The following is a 21,673-nucleotide window of genomic DNA, read 5'->3' as shown; positions in this document are numbered from 1 at the left end:
GGAACGGAGCTGGGAAGGGGCTGGAGCCCCAGGAGCAGCTGAGGGAGCTGGGAAAGGGGCTGAGCCTGGAGCAAAGGAGGCTCAGGGGGGACCTTGTGGCTCTGCACAAGTCCCTGACAGGAGGGGGCAGCCGGGGGGGTCGGGCTCTGCTGCCAGGGAACAGGGGCAGGACAAGGGGAAACGGCCTCAGGCTGGGCCAGGGGAGGCTCAGCTTGGCCAGCAGCAGGAATTTCTGCATGGAAAGGGTGCTCAGGCCTTGGCAGGGGCTGCCCAGGGAGCTGTGGAGTGCCCATGCCTGGAGGTGTCCAAGGAAGGGCTGGAGGTGGCACTCAGTGCTCTGGGCTGGGGACAAGGTGGCCATCGGGCACAGCTTGGACTCCATGGGCTGGGAGGGCTTTTCCAACCTCAGGGATCCTGGGGTTCTGTAAATTACAGAGCACTGACAAACTGCTCAGCCACCACACAGGGCTGAATTTCACAAAGCTCAGAAGCTTGGTACCAAATTGTTTGCAGTGATGGTATTACAGGAAATAGTTATAGAGAAGTAGGAGCTGGAGTTTGCATCTGTGCTGGGGAAAAGTGAAAGTGCATTGAGTGTAACTGAGCTTGTCTTCAGTGATGGTGCCAGCTGATAGCATGGCAATAACTGCAAAACTGTGTGAGGAGAGAAAGTAAATTGAGATGTCCTTTGGAGTATGAGAGCATCCAACTGGTGACTTAAACTGGGGGTTTAATAGATGATGCTAAATCATGCCAAGTCACATTCTTGCTTTCAGCAGAGTCAAACTCATTAAAGGAGTTACTTTAACTGAAACTTTATGCTATGAAATTACTGTGTGGTTTTACTTCATCTGAATGGAAGGAGAGTTCGGTTTGGTGATGAGGATGAGTTAAAAAGCTTGGAGTTCTCCTTGAGGATTCTGGGGATGCTGAGCCCTGAAGGACCTTCCATATTAACAGAGTTTGGACAACGCTCTCAGGCACAGGGTGGGATTCTTGAGGCTGTCCTGTGCAGGGCCAGGACTTGGACTTGATGCTCCTTGAGGCAGAAAGGAAAGGGTAGGAGGAAGCAGAAGGATTTCTGTGGAAGCAGAGGGAGCAACAAAGAGAAAGTGCTGCCTTAGCACAGGGACAGAGCAGTGGAGCAGGATGGACAAGGAGGGACAAAGAGAGGCTTTTACCACCAAATTTAACCCAGTCCCAGGTGTAGAACCAAAGCCCTGGGGGGCATTCTCAGAGCAGCTGTGGCTGCCCCTGGATCGCTGGAGGTGTCCAAGGCCAGGCTGGACATTGGGGCTTGGAGCAGCCTGGGACAGTGGAAGGTGTCCAAGCCTATGGCAGGGGATGGGATAAGCTTTAAGGTCCTTCCAACCCAAACCATTCCATGACTCCATGATTTTACATTCCTAGAGATGTAAAGATAATAACAGAGCTTTTCCTGCATTTAAGAGGAATTAATTGCCTGGGTGACAAGGTGGTAATTGGTCACAGGTTGTACTCCCTGATCTTGGAGGTCTTTTCCAACCTGGATGATTCCATGACAGAACCTTGTTAGATATGGTTTTTATCTTGCTGTCAGAGGATTTGAAAACAAAATCACCTTCCATTGATTATTTCCATGTCAGGTAGAACTGTTTGTCCCCTTTGGCACCCCCAGGGCTGGTACAGAGGCACTGCCCTGGCTCTGCTGTACTCCCAGCTGCGAGCAGGGCTGTGCTTTGGTGGTTGGGGGTGAGGCAACAGTTCTGTCTCCTTCAGCTTTTAGTTTCCTAAACCCAAAAAAACCCTTTGGGAATAAAGTGGAAATGGGAGTTTTACAACTAACATTCTGCAACTGCTCCATGGTAAATGGGAATGATGCTTCTACTCCGTTAAACATGAGCATGCATTCTGTGTCCCTGCGGGGTCCATGTAATAGTAAAGCAGCCTTATGTTTTTCGTTGCAAAAGTTGCTGCTGGTGGTGCTGTACAAGTTGGCTGCTCCAGCAGTTCCCAGATCCAGGAGTTGTGACAGATGGACTCAATGCAAGCAGAGCCTGGAGAGCTCATCCCTCTGCCTCACAGCTCTGGGGGAGCTTGGGACAGGCTTCAATTTTGTTGGGCAGCAAAACAGTGCATTTCAGAGAGGCTGCATAAAACCTGAGCTCCCACTCTGGTCATTATTTGTTCAAAAAAGAGGTTTTATACGGATTTAAATCAGACCTTGGATTGGTGCTGGTCCAAACACATTGCTGTTTGCTTTTTTCTGCACTCTTCGAGCAGTGACAGCACATGATGAGCTTCTTCAGGCCTTATGGGCTCGTTTAGATCGAAATGCCACTGAAAAATATTCAGTGCTGATTCCTACTTGGTTCTGCCAAACCCAGGAATGTGAGATGGAGCCCAGCTGCAGCTCAGCTCGGCTCACCTGCCAAAGCACAGAGCCTGCTCCGCTCACTTGTAAGGCAGGAGGAAAGCAAATTACAGTTCTCCCTCCCAGCTGGATTCAAATGAACTTTGGAAAGGTTCTTTGAAATCTGCTGTTGCCTCCTCCAGAATTGCTTTTGGAGATGCAGGGGTTTATGTCAGAATTACCCATGCATGAAGAGCAGCTGGATCCACGGCTGGGTTGGAATGTTGCAGAAGGCCGGAGCAGCGCTGCTGGTGAGAGCACTGAGTAAAACTCACCTGGGAGCACTCAAAGCGTCGTTGGTGCTGTCCCAGTGTCCAAAATCCATTGCTTCTGTTCAGCTTCCTTTCTGCAGCCTGGCAAGGAACTACAGGCTCACACGGATCTGGCACATTTTTAGATGGGGAGACTGGCAAAGAGCTTTCAACGAGGATGTTTGGGAAAAACTTCTGGGAATGAAGTGTTAGTTAGTACTCACTAGTGACCCAGGAGTTTCTCTTGCATTTGTTTTCTGTGTTACTTATTTGTGGTCTGCTCGTTTCAGGTGTTTCAGAGGTTTCTCAGCTTTGCTTTAGAGTAGCTTTCAGGGTGTTTTCACTCCCCTTAAGCAAACCACACAAGATGAAAGATCCAAAAGTCTTGGCAGTGATTATTTAGCTGGTTCTTAGAAGCTGAGGATGACTTAGAAGCAGCTGCACTGCTGTATTTTCTGTGCACTGCAGCTCATCTCTGGGGGGCAGGAAGAGAAGAGGAAAAAGAGATCTTGCAGGAGACCAAGGTAGCGCTGAAATCTATTTTATTTGCTGGTCTTGACCACCCTGGCAGCCTGTGCTGCTTTGTCCAGGGAAGGATGCTTTTTGCTCTTTCACCTGGCCAACTCTTTAGGTAGCTCAGTCACAGTAATAAGAATTATATTTGGGTTCTGTGAGGTCTCACAAAAAGTACCACAGGCAAGTAAATCCTGCTTTCCACTCCTGGAATCCATGAAGAAAAGAAGTAACTGGAGCTGGATTCCAGACCTAGAACACCAAAGATGGAAGGTTTTACATCCATGGGGGTATAAATTTCTCCTCTGGGAGTGTGAATACTGACAGCCTGTGATGATCGATGTCCTCACAAAGAGGGTTCAAGCCACACCCAAGGAGTGTTTAGAAAAGTGGTTAAAAATTCGGAATATGAAGGGCAAAGGAGTCTAATGGCAGAGTCTAAACCAGACTCTCTAAGACTGTGCTTCATTGGTGGCCTTTTCCATCAGGCTGGGTGCTGGAGGTGCAGGAGTGGTGGATTTGGGAGTACCAGAGCCCATGTGCAGGGGATATTCCTGAATCAAGCAGAAGCACTGGAAAATCCGCTTGGGAGAGGATCCAGCACAACCTTCCCACATGGCACAGCTGCTGCTGAGGGGTTTTAGTGAGAACTCCGGTGTGAGGGTAAGGAAACCTCTGCAGCAGGTGGGGAGCCCTTTCCTGCAGCCAGCTGTAGGAATTGCATCCAAAGGCTGGGACAGGGAGGAGCTCGCAGATGCCACATTCCACTCCATCTGCCAGAACGAAGGACTGTGTCCAAAATCAGGCAGGAAGCTGAAGTGCAGGTAGATGTTCAATGGTGACGGTGCTAATGTTGGCCTGTGGCTATGCAGGATGTTTCATTTGCTTTGTCCTTAATGTAATAACTTCCATTTCTCCATTCTCCAAGCGTTCACCCTTTGCTAAACAAATCAGCCTTTTGGCAGCTCAGAGAACTGCCAGCAAATTAAACAAATGGGGAGCTGAGCAAATTGCAAGGCAAACTTTGCACAAGGCTCAGCCACCTCACCCAAACTGGTCTGACACGACAACAGTGAGCATTATGCAAATGATGTTTAATTTGAATTAGAGAGAACCAGTGCAGGTGAGCCAGCACCTGATTCCACTTGCACAGATAAAATCAGGATCTTCCCTCCAGCATCAAACCAGTGGCAGCCGGTGATAGGACTGCTTGTAGGCTCAGCAGGGCAAGGTCACTTCCACACATAATTCTGCTTTTAATGCCACCTTCTTCCCTAAAGGGTGGAGCTGCAGTGGGAAAGTCTGCCTGGGAATCTCATTTTCCTACCGTAGCTTGGTATTGCAGCCAGAAACATCAAGGATCTGGTTTAAGATGACAGAGATTTGACAATTCATGTAATTTCTTTTCTTTCCTTTCTGTTATCCCCCTTCTCTCCATACTAAAGAGCCCCACAGCAGGGCTCAGGCTGCAGGGAGCACAGAGGGCACCTGGTGGCACCTCCCAGCTCCAGCAGGGCCATCCCGGAGCACAGGCACAGCACTGTGTGCACACAGCTCTGCAACAGCCCCAGGGAGGAGAGCCCAGAGCCTCTGTGGCCAATGTGCTCAGGGCTGGGCACTGCCCAGGGCAGCAGTTCTGCCTCCTGGGCAGGGCAATTGCTGGGCTCAGGCCCTGCCCGGTGCTCTGGTGCCATTGCTGGGCCCCGGAGCAGAGCCCGGGCCCTGCTCGGAGCCCTCCCTGCAGCCAGGGACAGCCAGGGCTGAGGGCCCCTCTCAGCTGGGGCTCCTCTCGAGGCTGAGCAGCCCCGGCTCCCTCAGCCTGCGCTGGGCACGGAGATGCTCCAGGCCCTTCCTCAGCTGCGCAGCCTCCGCCGGCCCCGCTCCAGGAGCTCCCTGGCCCTGCTGTGCTGAGGAGCCAGGGCTGGACACAGCACTCCAGAGGTGCCTCCAGGGCTGCCCAGAGGGGCAGGATCCCTCCCTGCCCTGCTGGGAATGCTCTTCTGTCCTGCTGCCCCCAGGATCCCATTGGCCTCCTTGGCCCCAGGACACTCTGCAGGCTCAGGGACAGCTCGGTGTCCCCCAGGACACTCTGCTGGCTCAGGGACAGCTCGGTGTCCCCCAGGACCCCCAGGACACTCTGCTGGCTCAGGGACAGCTCAGTGTCCCCCAGGACCCCCAGGACATTCTGCTGGCTCAGGGACAGCATTTTAAATATTTGGGTTTTTTTCAGATTTCAGTTCCATTTATGAAGCCATCATTCATTTCCCATCAGTTGGACCATCAGGCAGGATATGACTTTGGCCATATCAGAAATAGTCTGGGGTTTAATTTTTGCCTCCCCTAAAGATACAGCTCCTGAGCCTTTTATAACAAGCCTACATTGTACAAGTAACTCAGGTGAGTGGCACCTGTGCAACACTGAAATTATCCTGGCACTGAAAGGAGCTGGGAAAACCATCTCAGAAAGGAGGCAATTTATCACTTGCAAATGTGGTTTTAATGAACTGGATATCATCATTTCCAGCAATCTTTCTGGATGATACGATTCTGAAAAAGGGAAGCAGATGTTGGTGGAGATTACTGCGCAGTAGAATCTGTTTGGCACCAGCTCCATGGTTTTTGCTGGATGTTTTTTCCCTTGCAGAAGGATGGAGATGTTTATTGCTCAATGGGCTGGAGCAGGAACTGTTTAATAAAACCAAGTTAGTAGTGGGGGTTCATGTTGAACCTCTGGTGTTTTGTGTTGAACCTCTCAGGGGAAGCAAATCTTGTGGAGTTCCCCAGGGCCAAGCCAGGTTTGGGAGGAGGACAGGCTTAGGGATGCTTTCAATTAACATAGGAAATTAATTAAGTGTTGGGGCTGCTGAGCCGGGGCTTTGTGTGACCATTTATGAGTTTACAGACACCAGGACTGAATCAGCGGTTAAGAATTTGCATGGCAGTAGGAATAATTAAAATAGATCAAGCAAGGTGCAGAGCTACTGTTAATGAGCTCTTTGTGATACCTCCTCATTACCTCTTGGTGACAGCTGTGGGTATTTAATAGGACCAAAACCTGTGGAATCAAGGTGTTTTATAGGTCCCTATTTCTTGTCTAGGGAAGGGAAGGATCTGGAGCCCCAGGAGCAGCTGAGGGAGCTGGGAAAGGGGCTGAGCCTGGAGCAAAGGAGGCTCAGGGGGGACCTTGTGGCTCTGCACAAGTCCCTGACAGGAGGGGGCAGCCGGGGGGGTCGGGCTCTGCTGCCAGGGAACAGGGACAGGACAAGGGGAAAGGGCCTCAGGCTGGGCCAGGGGAGGTTCAGCTTGGACAGCAGCAGGAATTTCCCCATGGAAAGGGTGCTCAGGCCTTGGCAGGGGCTGCCCAGGGAGCTTTGGAGTGCCCATGCCTGGAGGTGTCCAAGGAAGGGCTGGAGGTGGCACTCAGTGCTCTGGGCTGGGGACAAGGTGGGCATCGGGCACAGCTTGGACTTCATAATCTTGGAGGTCTTTTCCAGCCTCAGTGACTCTGGGATTATCCAATTTTAGCATTTCATGATGGCTAATGGACTTATTTTTTTACATTATTATCCCTACTCTCATTGTACATTATCTCCTTGGTCTGTAAATGCGTGAATGCCAGTAGATGTTACAAATTATTACAAAATATTCTCTTTTCCCTTTTTCCTTCCTTCTTTTTAGGTAATACAGCCAAGGTCTTTATTGAGGTGAAGGATGAAAATGACCACGCACCCGTGTTTACCAAAAAAATGTACATTGGAGGGGTGTCTGAAGATGCCAGAATGTTTTCTTCTGTGCTTAAAGTGAAGGTAAGGCTGAAGTTCTTAAAATAAGCTCCACTTGCAGAGGGAAAATTTGTACTCACTGTTTTTTTTTTTCCAGGAGCCTTTGCAATTTGTGTCTTCTAAAGCTGCTTGATGGTTGATGTTGACACAAGGATGATTTTGAGTTAAAACCCAGGTTTTATTTCTACTCAATTTAAGGTGCTTGCTTCTCCTGCCAGTTTGTGGCTCTCATTTGAGATCTGTTAATAGTGAAACATTTCTTGTATGTTCAACGTACAAGATTTTTCTGGTTTTGGCAGCAGCTTGTTTAGGCTTTAAAAGGGAAAAAACAGCAATTTCAGGTCTGCATTGGGAGGAAAGTGGGAATAAAATTAACCATCCATAGGGGATTTTTTTAAAAAAAGAGAGAGAAAATTAATGGAAATATAATATACAGACTACAATTATCATCAGACATTAATAGCCAAGAGTAAAAGCTCTTTGTTTTCAAGAAAACAAATAAATGATGTGTTTAGAGCACCAGGAATGAAAAAGTAGTAGTTCAGAGCTTATTAAAGTTGTCCCTACTTGATTTTTTTTTGGTTGCTTTCATGGCAGTCCTTCCCAAAATAAGCCCAGAAATGGCAGAGCAGTGGGGAATTGGGAAGCTTCTACTTCATCAAAATTAGGAATCCAAAAATGGTGGCGAATCCAAGAATTGTGTCAAATCCATGAACTCCAGAGCTGCTGAAGAATCACAGAATTGTTATGTTTGAAAAAGACCTTTAAGGTTATCAAATCCAAGCATCCACCAGCACCACCATGGTCACCACCAATAGTGTCCCCAGGTGCCACTTCCACACATTTTGGGATGCTTCCAGGGGCAGTGACTCCACCACTGCCCTGGTCAGTGCTTAACCACCCTTTCCATGAAGAAATTCTTCCCATTATCCAATCCAAACCTGCTCTGGAACAGCTCGAGGCCATTTCCTGTCCTCCTGTCCCTTGAACAATCCCCACCTAGCTCCATCCTCCTTCCAGGGAACTGCAGAGAGCAGGTAGCAGGAAAAAGGAACTGGAGTAGATGGAAAATTCTGAAAGGCCAAGTCATTTAGGGAAAGGAGGGGTTTGTGTCCGAAAGCAAAAGAAACACGAGGCACAAATGTCAAATGATGTTTGGAGTCGTCACATGAAACGTGAACAGGCCGTGAAAATCCTCCCTGGTTTTCCAAGAGGATTTTTGAGGCACAGGAATTTGTGTGTGTCAGTCAGGGGGATAAGAAATGGGTGGAAAAGAGCTAAGGGAAATTTGGGGGTGAAGAAAGGAATCTGCTTTTGCCCTTTGGAAATGTTTGACTCAAAACAGGTGAGCAGACCACAAAGGAGGACCAAAAGAAATGGCAACTTTATGTCTTTAAGCTACTTCTGTTCCAATCCTCCCTGATTCCGCTGGCACGAAATGGAACAAGGCCTAAGCCAGGAGTTGGTATTAGTGGATGGCATTAAACATAATTGTGTGTTTAGTGAAAGTAAAATTGGAAATAATTAAGAAGTGCTCTTGTTACAGAGGATCGGGCTGGAATTTATTGTTGTAGCACCAAGCATTCGCAGCAGTCAGTGCTCGTTACCTTTCTTCCTGGCCTTTAGAAAGCAAAAGTAATTGCTCTGTTAGTTAAACACAATCCCCATTCCAGCCTGGTTTAAGAATAATTAATCAAATGAATGTCTGTTCTTGAGGACTAGAATGAAATGAGCAGCTTTCCAAGTTGAAATTTAGGAGAACATTAATAAAGTACATGCAGAGCTTGCACTGTAGAAATTATTCAGGCTTGGATTCCACGGGGGAATTCGGCTTCTTAGGAGGAGTTTTTAATGCATTTGCTTTCATCTTCTGGATTCATTAACAGTTGCTCACTTTCTTTCACATCATCTGAGTAATTTTGAGAAGAAAGCAATTTTCTCAGCCATTTTCTCATTATTCCTGGCACTGACAACAGCCTTGATGAGGCTCAAACATGGGATATTGGAATCACACAATCCCAGGATGGTTTGGGCTGGATGGGACCTCAAAGCCCATCCAGTGCCACCCCTGCCATGGGCAGGGACACCTTCCACTGTGCCAGGCTGCTCCAAGCCCCAATGTCCAGCCTGGCCTTGGGCACTGCCAGGGATCCAGGGGCAGCCCCAGCTGCTCTGGGCACCCTGTGCCAGGGCCTGCCCACCCTGCCAGGGAACAATTCCTTCCCAAGATCCCATCCAGCCCTGCCCTCTGGCACTGGGAAGCCATTCCCTGTGTCCTGTCCCTCCATCCCTTGTCCCCGGTCCCTCTGCAGCTCTCCTGGAGCCGCTTTAGGCTATGGAAGGGGCTCTAAAGTCTTCCCAGGGCTTCTCTTCTCAGGCTGCACAACCCCAACTCTCCCAGCCTTTCAAATGACCCAATGCAAAACTACAACTTTCAAAAACACCCCAAAACCTCCACAATTAGTTCTTCTTTAACAGCACATCATAACTTCCGGGGAGAAATAAGGCCTGTAGTCTTTAATTATTAATAGAGTAGTCGATGCAAATCAGTTTTGGATCAATTCAGCACCAATACACTGCTGAACATTCAGATGCTTGGCTTCAGCTGCTTCTACTCTGGCCTGAATAAAATTTCACAAATAATAAAAATAATCAAACACCCAAAAAAACCCTTAAATTAAAAAAAATAAGGAGAGAAGAAAACTGATCCTGAGTCTGTAATATTCCACACAAATTGATTTAGAGACAAACAGACCAGTAAAATATTGGATAAAAACTTCTCTCATCGTCCGGAGAGTTGATGTGTGCCAAGGCCAATCCTATGGAGCTTCTCCCAACCCTCTAAGGTCATTGGGTTTGCTGCCAGCAGTATCCTCTTAAATACACTAATTTGAGTATAAAAGCCTTTCAGAAGAGGGTCATGAGCTGCCTCGCTCTAGATTTGTAGTAAGATTCCTTTAAGTAGATAAAAAGGAAGCTTAAGCTCAGCAGAATGCCACGAGTCATTCTCCAAAAGCCATTTTTAATCCGAATTAATTTGGGGAATGGTAAACCACATGAGTTATTCTCTATGGATCTGACTGGATTAAGAGCAGCAGCCTCTGAAAGCTGTGGAGGTACTGATGTTCCAAGAAAAAAACAAAACTGATATATTTGAATAAAATGGCCATTTTTTAGCCAAGGATTTGCTCCTTGCTGCCTGAAGTCCCCTTCTCTGAAATTCCCTTTTTTTTCCCCCCCCCAGAATTTCCAATGTATTTGAGAGCCCATTTCTCTAATTAAAGACCTTTTTGTGCTTTTGTTTAGGAATTTATTAATTAAAACCAGATGTAACACAGCCTCTAATTTACGAATTCTGTGCCCTGAGCTTTGCTTCGCATCTCCTCGTATCAGAATTATTTTGCTTTTCACTGGTATTTTCATGGTTGTTCCCCCTCAGAATTCCAACCAGGCTTCCTCAAGCCCCAAACACAATATTTTCAATTTGCTTCAGGAAACAAACCCACAAACAACAGAATCTTTAGGGAAATTACCAGCAGGAATTGGCTTCTCCCTATAACGGAGTGTTGTTAGCTCTTGCTTCTTAAATATGAACAGCAGTAACCCCTAGGTTTCTTCCTTTATTTATTAAATTATTGAATTATTATGGATTTAAATGAGGAAATATCAAACGTCCTAATTCTAGTGAAGAAAGAGAATTCTCTGAATTGCTGCTCAGTTTTATTTTCATCCTGAAAATGTTTGCAGGGAAGGAATCTTGCCTAAATAATGCCATTGAGTCTAAGGCTCTGGAATTGGCTGTATTTGATGGAAATGCCTTGATTCTTAAAACATTTTAATTCCAGCCCTTTCCTGTGCTTTTTGTCCCTTTCTGATCAGCTTTTTAATGGAACTTTATCCTTTATTCCCATGGAATATCCTTTATTGAATATCGAATATCCTTTCTTGCCCTTGGAATATCTCAACAGAAGAGGGCAAAATAAACCAAAGCCATTTTAGGCTGCAGGTTCTGACCCTGAGGACACACAGGAGAGCAGGAATTCCTCTTTTCTGCACCTCAGAAGCATCTTAGAGATCCCATAACAAGCTAAAACAATGGATAAAAGAAATAAAATTCCAGGGTATGGATAGGGAGAGAATACCGGGATTGCTTTTTTGCCCAGCTGTGTTACCCATGTTAAATCTCCATTTTTTTTCTATCCATGCCTATAACCTGTGGATTTCTTTTGATATTTCCTTTTCCTTGGGATGACAAGGGAATCTTTAGAGTGGCAGGTTCTGGAATTCCACAGATTCCACCTTGGGCACCCAGGACAGCTTTCAGGGCAACATTTTGCTCATCCCTCCTTCGGCTGTTGCGCGACTTGGGCACGAAACTCAGCTGTTTTCCCAGTCGCGACCTTTTCTTCCTTAAAATGTGATTTATGGGTCCCAGAGTAGGGAGAAAAAGATGCTTGGTGGGAGGAAGAATCTGCTCTGAAAAGCTCATTGCAGTGACAACAGCCCAGCCTCCATCTGCTGGAACATCTGGCCCCCAAAGAAGCTGTGTGTCCTGTTGTGGCAAATATTACAGGAATGCCAAGCACAGAGGTAATCTCCTTCAAAATATTCCCGGGTTTTATGTTGGCTTCCTGAACTTCTTACTCGAAAATCTCTTGCTTTCCTATTATTTTTGTCTGGCAGCAATCAGAGAGTTCCCTACCCTTTGGGATTTTTTCCAGTGTAACTGAAGATTATTTCAATTCCTTTGGTGTTTTTGAGCATTTTCAAGACTGTTGGTGCTGCATGTGCCTTCCTGAGTGAAGGGGCTGGGAGTGGGGAGTGCTCCTGGATCATTCCCATCCCATGGAGGAAATCAATGTGTGTGGCCTTTACCCCCACTCACACACACAAACTTATTCTGTCAAGCACTAACTGCCATTGGCAGAAGAAAAATGGCAATAAATCCGTTTTTCCAATTATCTGTTTCAAAATCCGACTTTGGGAACCCCTCTTATTCAACACCTTTTCCCATGAGACAGCCCATCAAAATGAATCCCTGTTTCCTTCGGCACCTGGGAGGTTTTGGACACCACTGGAGGACAGAAAGAGCAATTCCCATTCCCCTTATTCTACCTGTGTTCCTCAGAAGATTCCTGGCACTGGGGGTACTGGGAGTGTGCTGGGCAGCGATCAGTATCAGGGATGTTGTGATAGGTAAATTCAAAGCAATAGGAATAGAAATATTAATAGAAATTAATATATAAAATAGAAGTGTAATATATAAATATAACTTTATATATTATATATTATTATATATAAAAATACAGATAAAATAGAAATCTGAATGAGTATAAATGAATATACAAAATATTAATATGATATATAAATATAAATAAACATATAAATTAATAATAAATATATAAACAAACATATAAATAAAAATACAATATGAATATAAATAGGAGTATAAATGAATATATAAATATAAGCATAAGTATTTATTAATATATTCTATATTATTATATATAAATATAAAATATTAATATGACTATAAATAGGAGTATAAATGACTATAAAAGCATAAGTATATAAATATAAGCATAATGTAAGTATATATCAATATATTCTATATTATTATATTTAAATATAAATAAAATGAATATGAATATAAATTAATATATAAAATATAAGTATGATATAAGCATATATTAATATATTATACATTATTATATCTAAATAAAAATAAAATATGAATGAGTATAAATATGAATAGAAATGGATATATAAAATATAAGTATAATACATAAATATAATATAATTTAAGTATACGTTACATATTATATATTACATATTATATATTACATGTTATACATTACATATTATATATATTATTAATAAAATATCAATATGTATATGAGTATGAATTCAAGGCTGCAAATTCAAGGCTACAAATTCCTGAGGTAGCCCCTGGCAAACCAAGGTGAGGGGCAGGAGTTCCAAAGGGCCTCAGCCAGCTGAGGGTGTAAAAGAGCATGGAAGTGAAGAAATGCAGGAAATTAAGGAAAATTGCAATGGTTACACCAAATTTCCCGGCTTAGGTGGCTGTAGAACACCCAGTGAAACCTCCCCTAAAACAGCACAGGGGCGGCTGTGCCGGCAGAACTGGAAACCTGCAGCAATCTGGAAATTCCTATGGCAAAACCAGCCAGGTTCTAAAAGCTGCTTGATGTGCCAGCGGTAATTGGGAACGTTGGAGCTGCCATCTGCTAGGAAGAGGGGAAAAAATCCCTCAGCAGCCCAGTCCCAATCCTGCCATTTTCCATGCCCCTTCAGCAGCCTCGGGCTCGTGGTTAAGGGTGACCCTGCGAGGGAGGTGGAAAACATCTCAAATTAACAATTGCTTTTCATGCTCAGCAGCAAATCTGGATTAGGCTCGGGCTGATAATGCTAAAAACTGGGATCATCAATGGTTATGCAACAGCTTCGAGAATTGCAGTCACTGATGATTTTTATGCTCATCCCAAACATGCCGCTGGTGATTTTTGGTGACAGGGTGCTGCTGTCACACAGGCTGGCGTTTGCCAGCCTCCCTGGGTGTCCTGCCACAGAGCTGTGTTTGTGCAGACACATGGAGCCAGAGATGAATGAATTTTTGCTTTGAAGGCATCATTTTTCGGCCTTCTTACAAAGAAAAGGAAAAAAAATTGGTTGGTCATTGAGAGAACAGAATGGTTTGGGCTGGAAGGGACCTCAAAGCCCACCCAGTGCCACCCCTGCCATGGGCAGGGACACCTCCCACTGTCCCAGGCTGCTCCAAGGCCCAATGTCCAGCCTGGCCTTGGGCACTGCCAGGGATCCAGGGGCAGCCCCAGCTGCTCTGGGCACCCTGTGCCAGGGCCTGCCCACCCTCTGAGTAAAAATATCCTCAATGCTTTTGTGCTGGGATTAGGGAGCACCCCAGGATTTGTGCCTCCTCCTCCTGTGTGGGAGGGTGGTAGCGATGCTGACCCAACTCCCTTTGTGAGGGCACACCTAAACTCAATCACAGGAGGCTGGAATTTGGCCTGGTAATTCCTGAGATCATCCATATTTAACAGCCCTCAATCACAGCAGGATTTAGGAGACATCTGTATTTCTTGCACAGAACAAAAGGCAGCCATGCTGCTGGAATATTAAGATTAAGTGCAGCTCTTTCTCTTCTTTGACAGTCATAATGCAGCTCCTGAGGTGTCATAGATCTCTTCCTAATGAAGTGTCAAAAATATTTACCTTCAGGACAAATTACAGGAATAGCAAACATCCTTCCTCTGTATTGGAGAAGTTTGGGGCGTTCCTGGGAGCAGCTCATAAGCTCTCTCTCCTGGTCCTGCCAAGCCGAGTGTCCTTAGGTTTGATCCAAAGAGCAGAGAAAGGGGGGAATGCAAACAACAAAGTTCAGATATTTGAAGCTGGAATCTGATCATTTTTCTAGGCTGTTTGGCACCTGTTTGCTCATCTCTGGGTGGATGTCTGGGAGCCTGAGCTGTGATGGTGCTGAGGCTGCCGATGGCTCTGGGGTGGCTCTGAGCTCTCAGAACTGGTGACAATTAACTCAGAGCCTGTCCACCAGCTCAGGGCACCTGAACTCTGCAGGACTTTACAAGCTGTGAGCTTCAAATGTCAAAAGGCCTCTTTCACTGGAGTTTAATGCCTTAAACTCAGCTGGAAGACTTAAACATCTCATTAGCGCTGAGCTCCAGTGCCCTGAGTTTTGTGCAAAAGGGCTGGCTTCATTTAATGCTCATGCCTGCAGCATCAATACCTTAATTTGGATCCAAATTTTGTTTGTTTTTAGTCACACACATCTCCAGGCATGAAATGCTGAAGGTGAAATTGATTTCTGGTGTCATTGAAAGCAGCGACCATTAAAAGCCGTAGCTTTTGTTGAGAGAGAATTTGCTACTATTAAAAATATGACGGGCTTCTGACCCAGCTGAACCAACCTCATAAATCCATTTTAAATAAGAAATTGGCTTTTTATTGGAAGGGCGTCATGCTCCTCTCCAGGGCACATTCAGGAGCCTTTGGACTTCACTGGGCACTCCCTGAGAAGGTTGGCTCACTCAGGGATGACCCCAAAGGAGCCAGATCAGACACTGCTCCTGTGGCTGCTGCTGGGTCCCTTGTGCTGTGTGGTCTTACAGGAATTCTGCTTTTCTTTCCTCCCCAGCTCCATTACCAACATGCAAAGCTGAGTGTGGATAAACCAGAGGGTTTGGCCAGGTGGGACTTCTCTGGGTTGGTCATGGCTTTATCCTGAGCTGTGTTGTGTGAGCTGAACTTACCCTGGAATCCCAGTATGGTTTGGGTTGGAAGGGACCTCAAAACTCATCCAGTGCCACCCCTGCCATGGCAGGGACACCTTCCACTGTCCCAGGCTGCTCCAAGCCCCAATGTCCAGCCTGGCCTTGGACACTGCCAGGGATCCAGGGGCAGCCCCAGCTGCTCTGGGCACCCTGTGCCAGGGCCTGCCCACCCTGCCAGGGAACAATTCCTTCCCAATATCCCATCCATCCCTGCCCTCTGGCACTGGGAAGCCATTCCCTGTGTCCTGTCCCCCCAGGCATAGCTGAGGTGCTGCTTTAATTTTTGTCTTTGTTTCTCACTATCCAAAGATCAACCTGGTGTTTCTCTCCAGCCATTTCCTTGCATTCAGGCTGGATATTAGGAAAAGTTTCTTCATAAAAGAGTGGCTGAGCACTGGAAGGGGCTGCCCAGGGAATGGTGGAGCCGCCAGCACTGGAAGTGTTCAAGGAATGAGTGGATGTGTGGCACTGCACAGTGTGGTTTAATGGGCAAGGTGATGATCAAAGGTTGGATTGGGTGATCTTGGAGGTGTTTTCCAACCTTAAAAGTTCCATGGTTCTATGACATAGCATGTTTTCACATTCATTTCTTCCTTCAGCAATATATTTACATGGAAAGCCAACAATTCTCCTGACTCTCCACCTGTCAAGCTCCCATCTGCTGGCTCTGGGATGTTGTGGGGCTGTATTTCCCCGTGCCAGTTGGAAAGCTGGAATGCTCTGGAAAAGCCCACTGATATCTTTCTTTTTTTGACTGACAGAACAGAGTAAATTTCAGAAAGCTTTTTAACCGTCCCGTCTTTCCTAAAATCGCTGATAAAGGAGTTTGGGCTCACCCAGGAGGCAGCAATCTCGATTTTAAAAGCCTGAAAAAAAACTACGGAGCTGGAGAACAAAAGCAACACATTTTATATTTATGCTTTTGGTAGCCGAACCAGATGAAGGTTTGTGAATTTAGAAGAAAGCAAAATATCGAGAGAGGGTGGGAATCGAACCAGTTGTGTATCGGTGACAAGTGACAGCCGGTGTCATTCCAGGACACCATTCCATCTTTTGGGCATCTCTGAATGAAACCTGTTTGCTCTTTCCAGCTCAACCAGCCTGGATATTATCCTTTAAGTGCTGGATGGTTCCGTCTGGGAATCTGGGCTGATAGGAGTTGGAGTAGCATGGAGCACACACAGCTTTGAGTACCTGGATCGCTCATCTGGTGCTGGTATTCCCTGAAAAATTGTCTGAAAATGAAAAACAGAAGGGACAATTTCCACCATATAGAACTTTTCCAGTGCTGTTGAGGAAACAATTAATGATGATTAATGGCCCCCTATTGAAGGCTTAATGACCTTGCACAGATAATTCTTTTCTAGCAGCTGTGGTGGCTCATAAACAGCTCTGCTCTCTGCTCACTGTGACCAGGGACAAGACCCAGGGAATGACTGGAGCTGGGTCAGGTTGGGAATTAGGGAAAGGTTCTTCCCCCAGAGGGTGTTGGGCACTGCCCAGGCTCCCCAGGGAATGGGCACGGCCCCGAGGCTGCCAGAGCTCCAGGAGCGTTTGGACAGCGCTGCCAGGGATGCCCAGGCTGGGGTTGTTGGGGGGTCTGGGCAGCGCCAGGGGCTGGACTGGGCTGGGTGATCCCTGTGGGACCCTTCCAGCTCAGGATATTCCATGATTCTGTGAACTCTTCATGCTGACACAAAACCCTTATTGCTTTTCATGCTTAAGTTGTGGCACAGTATGGATTTTTCCATGGATTTTACGTGCACCTTTTCAAAGTAAAGGCTGTTTTTTATTCCAGCATTAGCTTAAACCACAGCCTCAGGAGCCTTGCCAATATTTCTATACAAACCTGCTGATAGATCCTGAAGTGTCCCAGATGCTGAGGCCATGCCCAAGACTAATGAGTGCTCAGTATTAATTAGCTTCCACCTCGCTGATCCCTGGAAGGAGCATGGGAAAGCTCTGTAGGGGGTCCTTGGAAACACTTCCCTGTGGATACACTTCCCTGTGCTGCTGTTGAACAGGAGCATAAGGAATGGCGTTGGAGAGGCCAGGATGAGAGTACCTGGGGTTGTCAGGAGCAAGGAAGGTGGAATGACAATTCCTGTGGCAGCCTGGTTGATGCCAGCTCTGCATCCTGACCCAGTTCAGCAACAGGACAGTGCCAGGGCAGCTCTGTGTCCTGCACATCAGGTCCCTGTGCACCACTGCAGGAATGCCACTCAATCCTTCCTTATTTAATAAAACATTGTTAAATTGCTCTAAAAATACCTCTCCTCCATCAGTGCTGCTGCAGAATATGCTCTGTGTCCTGAACTGGGGTGCCCAGCAGGTCCTTGTGCACCACTGCGGGAATGCCACTCAATCCTTCCTTATTTTAATAAAAAATTATTTGTTTGCACCAAAAATATCTGTTCTCCATCAGAATATCTCTAAGATGAAGGATATTCTTGTGTAAGTCTGTGCACGAGTTGCTGAGATGGTTTTATCTTTGATAGTTCTTTTTCAACGAGAATTTGGCAGTGGAGGTTTCTCAGAATTAAGCAGTTCTCAGGTATTGTTGCAGACTTGAAAGTCAACCTGTATTTTTGTACTTTCTAAATTTCTTTCTTTCTTTCTTTTGTAGCAGTTTAGTGCCAACAGAGGAGGAAGAAATTGCTGGAAAAGCAAAACTGAGTGCAGCAAAGTTAAATGAAGCATTTACAGTAGCAGCCATATCTGTGCTCTGGAGTCTCATGTTTTAAATGTCAGAGTGGCAGAAATTTGCTGGGCCAAGATGTACCTTTATTTAAAGGACAAGGTTAATGACTCCTTCCAAGCATATTTACCTTGCTTTACCTTGCTTGTTTTGTTTTCCCCATTAGGCCAACGATAAGGACACTGGGAATTACAGTGCCATGCAATACAGGCTCATCATTCCCCCCATCAAGGATGGCAAGGAAGGCTTTGTGATCGAGGCTTACACGGGGCTGATCAAAACTGCCATGCTCTTCAAAAACATGAGGAGATCCTATTTCAAGTTCCAGGTCATTGCCACTGACGATTACGGCAAAGGGCTGAGCAGCAAAGCAGAAGTGCTCGTAAGTATCAGCCAGGGATTATCACTATGGAATAATTCCTGAGGAAATTCAAACACTGCAGAAAGTTGAATTCCAGGCAGGCCTAGAGAAAAGACATAAAGAACTTGTGCTTAATTTTTTGAAGGCACTGGAATAAATCTTTTGGTTTCCTAAACTAAAAGATTTTGTGACATGTTGGAGCGAGTCCAGAGGAGGCTCCAGGATGAGCAGAGGGATGGAGCAGCTCTGCTGGGAGGAATGGCTGGGAGAGCTGGGATTGTTCAGCCTGGAGAGGAGAAGCTCTGGGGTGACCTCATCGTGGCCTTCCAGCACTGAAGGTGCTACAGGAAACATGGAAGAGAGACTTTGGGACTCCAGACAAAGGTCTGGAGTGCCAGGACACAGGGAATGACTTCCCAGTGCCAGAGGGCAGGGCTGGATGGGATATTGGGAAGGAATTGTTCCCTGGCAGGGTGGGCAGGCCCTGGCACAGGGTGCCCAGAGCAGCTGGGGCTGCCCCTGGATCCCTGGCAGTGCCCAAGGCCAGGCTGGACATTGGGGCTTGGAGCAGCCTGGGACAGTGGAAGGTGTCCACCACCCATGGCAGGGGTGGCACTGCATGAGTTTTGAGGTCCTTCCAACCCAAAGCATTCAATGATTCTGGGATTCTGTGTCCCTGTTGGTCGTGTCCTTGTTGTCTTAGTTGCTTATGTCAAGGAACAATTTTGGGCTGAGAATGAACTTTTCAGTCCCTGGGAAAGCAACATTTCCGAACTGGCGCCATCTTTAGGCCTCAGGCTCGTGGTTCTGTGCTGTACAGAGGACACTGACTTAGTCCAGCTGCAGGAAGCATCCAAGCTAAATTTCCTTAAAGCCTCTAAACTTGATGGATTGGCTCAATATTAGCATAATGTGGAAGGGATGGAGTGCATTATCCACTTCATGGGAACGCTGTCAAAGGGTACGGATGAGAGCCAGAATCCTTGGTGTGGGAGTGCTGCAGCAGTTCACCAAATAAATATAAAGGATGAGGCCCTCATGCTTGACCTCCCAAAATGATGGGGCATTCTCAGGAAGCTTGGAGGAGCTGGAGATACAGTTCCAGACCACCCCCATCCTGCTTAGAACACTGGCACATGGACCTGCTGGAATGAGTCCAGAGGAGGCTCCAGGATGAGCAGAGGGATGGAGCAGCTCTGCTGGGAGGAAAGGCTGGGAGAGCTGGGATTGTTCAGCCTGGAGAGGAGAAGCTCCCAGGTGACCTCACTGTGACCTTCCAGGACCTGAAGGAGCTACAGGAAACGTGGAGAGACCATTTCCAAGGGATGGAGTGCCAGGACAAGGGGGCATGGCTTCCCAGTGCCAGAGGGCAGGGCTAGATGTGATGGATATTGGGAAGGAATTCCTGGCTGTAAGGGTGGGCAGGCCCTGGCACAGGGTGCCCAGAGAAGCTGTGGCTGGATCCCCGGCAGTGTCCAAATCCATGTTGGATGGGGCTTGGAGCAGCCTGGGACACTGGAACGTGTCCCTGCAGGAGGTTGGAGCGGGATGGGCTTTAAGGTCCTTTCCAACCCAACCCGCTCTGATTTTATGCACCAAGCGTGTTTCATACACCAAGATCCTTTCCCATGATGTTAACAGGATTTTCCTGCTGTGGGGTCAGGAGCTCAGGCTCTCAGGTGTTTTTTCTTTCAAAACCAGCTCCAAAAGTGCACAGAGAACAGGGAAATTATTTAATTACTCCCATGCAAAAGAGTAAGATGTGGGGGAACAGGATAGGACTGCCCTGGGGAGGTCTTGGGAGAAGAGGCAGGACACCACCAGAGGGACAAGACTGGGAAGAAGCTGAGCAGAGCAAGGTATCCTCCAGAACTGGGACCAGGATGCTTCCTCAGAGCCTTGCACAGCTCTGGGAGCAGCAGGACCTGCCAAATCCCCTGGTCAAAGGTCTTCATGCTGGTGGGGACAATCCATGGGAAGGACACCAGGATGGCTCGAGGCAGACACCACAGTTTGCTTCCTTGTGATGGAATTTTCCTTCACAGCATCTGTGAGAGGAAAGAGATTTAAAAATTACATTTTAAAATGAGTTTGCTGCAAGGAAGCACCTAAAGGTGCCGAGGAAGTGTCGATAGTGGATATTCACTATCCTTATTTGAGATCATGGGTATCACCTTTATGATGTCATGGATATCATCTTTAATCAAATGTTTATTGGGTTTGAGGGGCTTTCAAAGCCCCCCCTCATTCAGGTCCCGGCTACTCCCAGGAATCCATTGGTACCATATCATGATCAAGGCTCTGTAGGCTCTGCCTTGATGGATTTAAAACTTGGGAAGTGCCTAATGAGCAAAGCTTGGGATCAAAGGGATCAGGATCGTGGGCTAGAGGTTACCAACAATTTTCTGCTTTGCCTGCCTTTACAAATGGGGATAACAAGCAAGTTAATGTTACCATGGAAACCTCAAATGTCGCTTGATTTTTGTCCAACACCCTTGGTTTCCTACAGCTTGTCGTGAATGTGTGTTTATCCCTGGTTTTGTACAAGAACAAGTGATGATAATTGTCATTTCTTCAATATTAAAAGAATTACTGCCTTTGGTTTTGGTGTTGCCTTTATGCTGTTCTCAGTTCCTGGGTGCACAGTGGTTGCTTGAATTGGCTAATGTAATTAATTCTATTAAATTAATCATTGCTTTCCAGTTCCGCTGCATGATTTTAGTCTACAATTTATTTGGAGCTCATTATAATTCCGTGTTTCTTACACAGGAGCCTGTACGTGCTGATCAGGGCATCTGATGACATTTCAAGAACATTTAAATATTTAAAAGTTGAATTAAGCTTCAAAGCTGGTGAATCGGTGTTTGATGTGGAAGCACATCCAGGCTTTTCTGCTGCTGTGCTTCCAGGGCTCCTCTTTGGAAAATCAGGGCTTGTTTATTTCTTTTACAATCAACTAACCCTTGATTTTTAAATTTATCAGCTTTAACACTGCCTAGTTTTCCAAATTTTCCTCCAGAATCCTCTACAGGATTGGAGTGGCATTGGCTTTGTAGTAAAAAATACCAGTTGCCGGAGATTTGGTCTGAGGTCACTCCACACCTCAGTGGAAAACTGGAATTTAATTTTATTCCAACAAAGCACACAAGCATTGAGTGGATTAGAAGCATTTTTTCCTGTTTGGTTGGGTGTTTTTTAAGGAAAAAGCTCAATGGTAAAATGTGCAGTTTTATGATAGAGGGAGAAGCTAAAACAATTGGAGATTAAAATAGAACCTCTCACTGATCGCTTCAATGTAAATGAACAATTTCCGTCCTGATTTTCTAACAAAGTAGCATTGATTTCATGG

At 46.3% G+C, this 21,673-nt stretch overlaps 1 protein-coding gene across 19 annotated transcripts in view; it reads left to right on the top strand.

Moving 5' to 3' along the window:
- Positions 1–21,673, top strand: part of PCDH15 (protocadherin related 15) — a 684,600-nt gene that overhangs the window by 623,364 nt on the left and 39,563 nt on the right. For all 19 annotated transcript variants that reach the window (XM_032115593.1, XM_032115587.1, XM_032115586.1 and 16 more), the window contains 2 exons: positions 6,835–6,962; positions 18,130–18,345. In XM_032115593.1, coding sequence (XP_031971484.1) covers positions 6,835–6,962; positions 18,130–18,345 — 344 coding nt within the window. The remainder of the gene's footprint in view (positions 1–6,834; positions 6,963–18,129; positions 18,346–21,673) is intronic.

Source organism: Corvus moneduloides, chromosome 8 (assembly GCF_009650955.1).
Source record: "Corvus moneduloides isolate bCorMon1 chromosome 8, bCorMon1.pri, whole genome shotgun sequence".
Taxonomy (NCBI): Eukaryota; Metazoa; Chordata; class Aves; order Passeriformes; family Corvidae; genus Corvus; species Corvus moneduloides.
The sequence above is the reverse complement of the archived record's forward strand: the minus strand, read 5'-3'. Positions and strand labels throughout refer to the sequence as shown.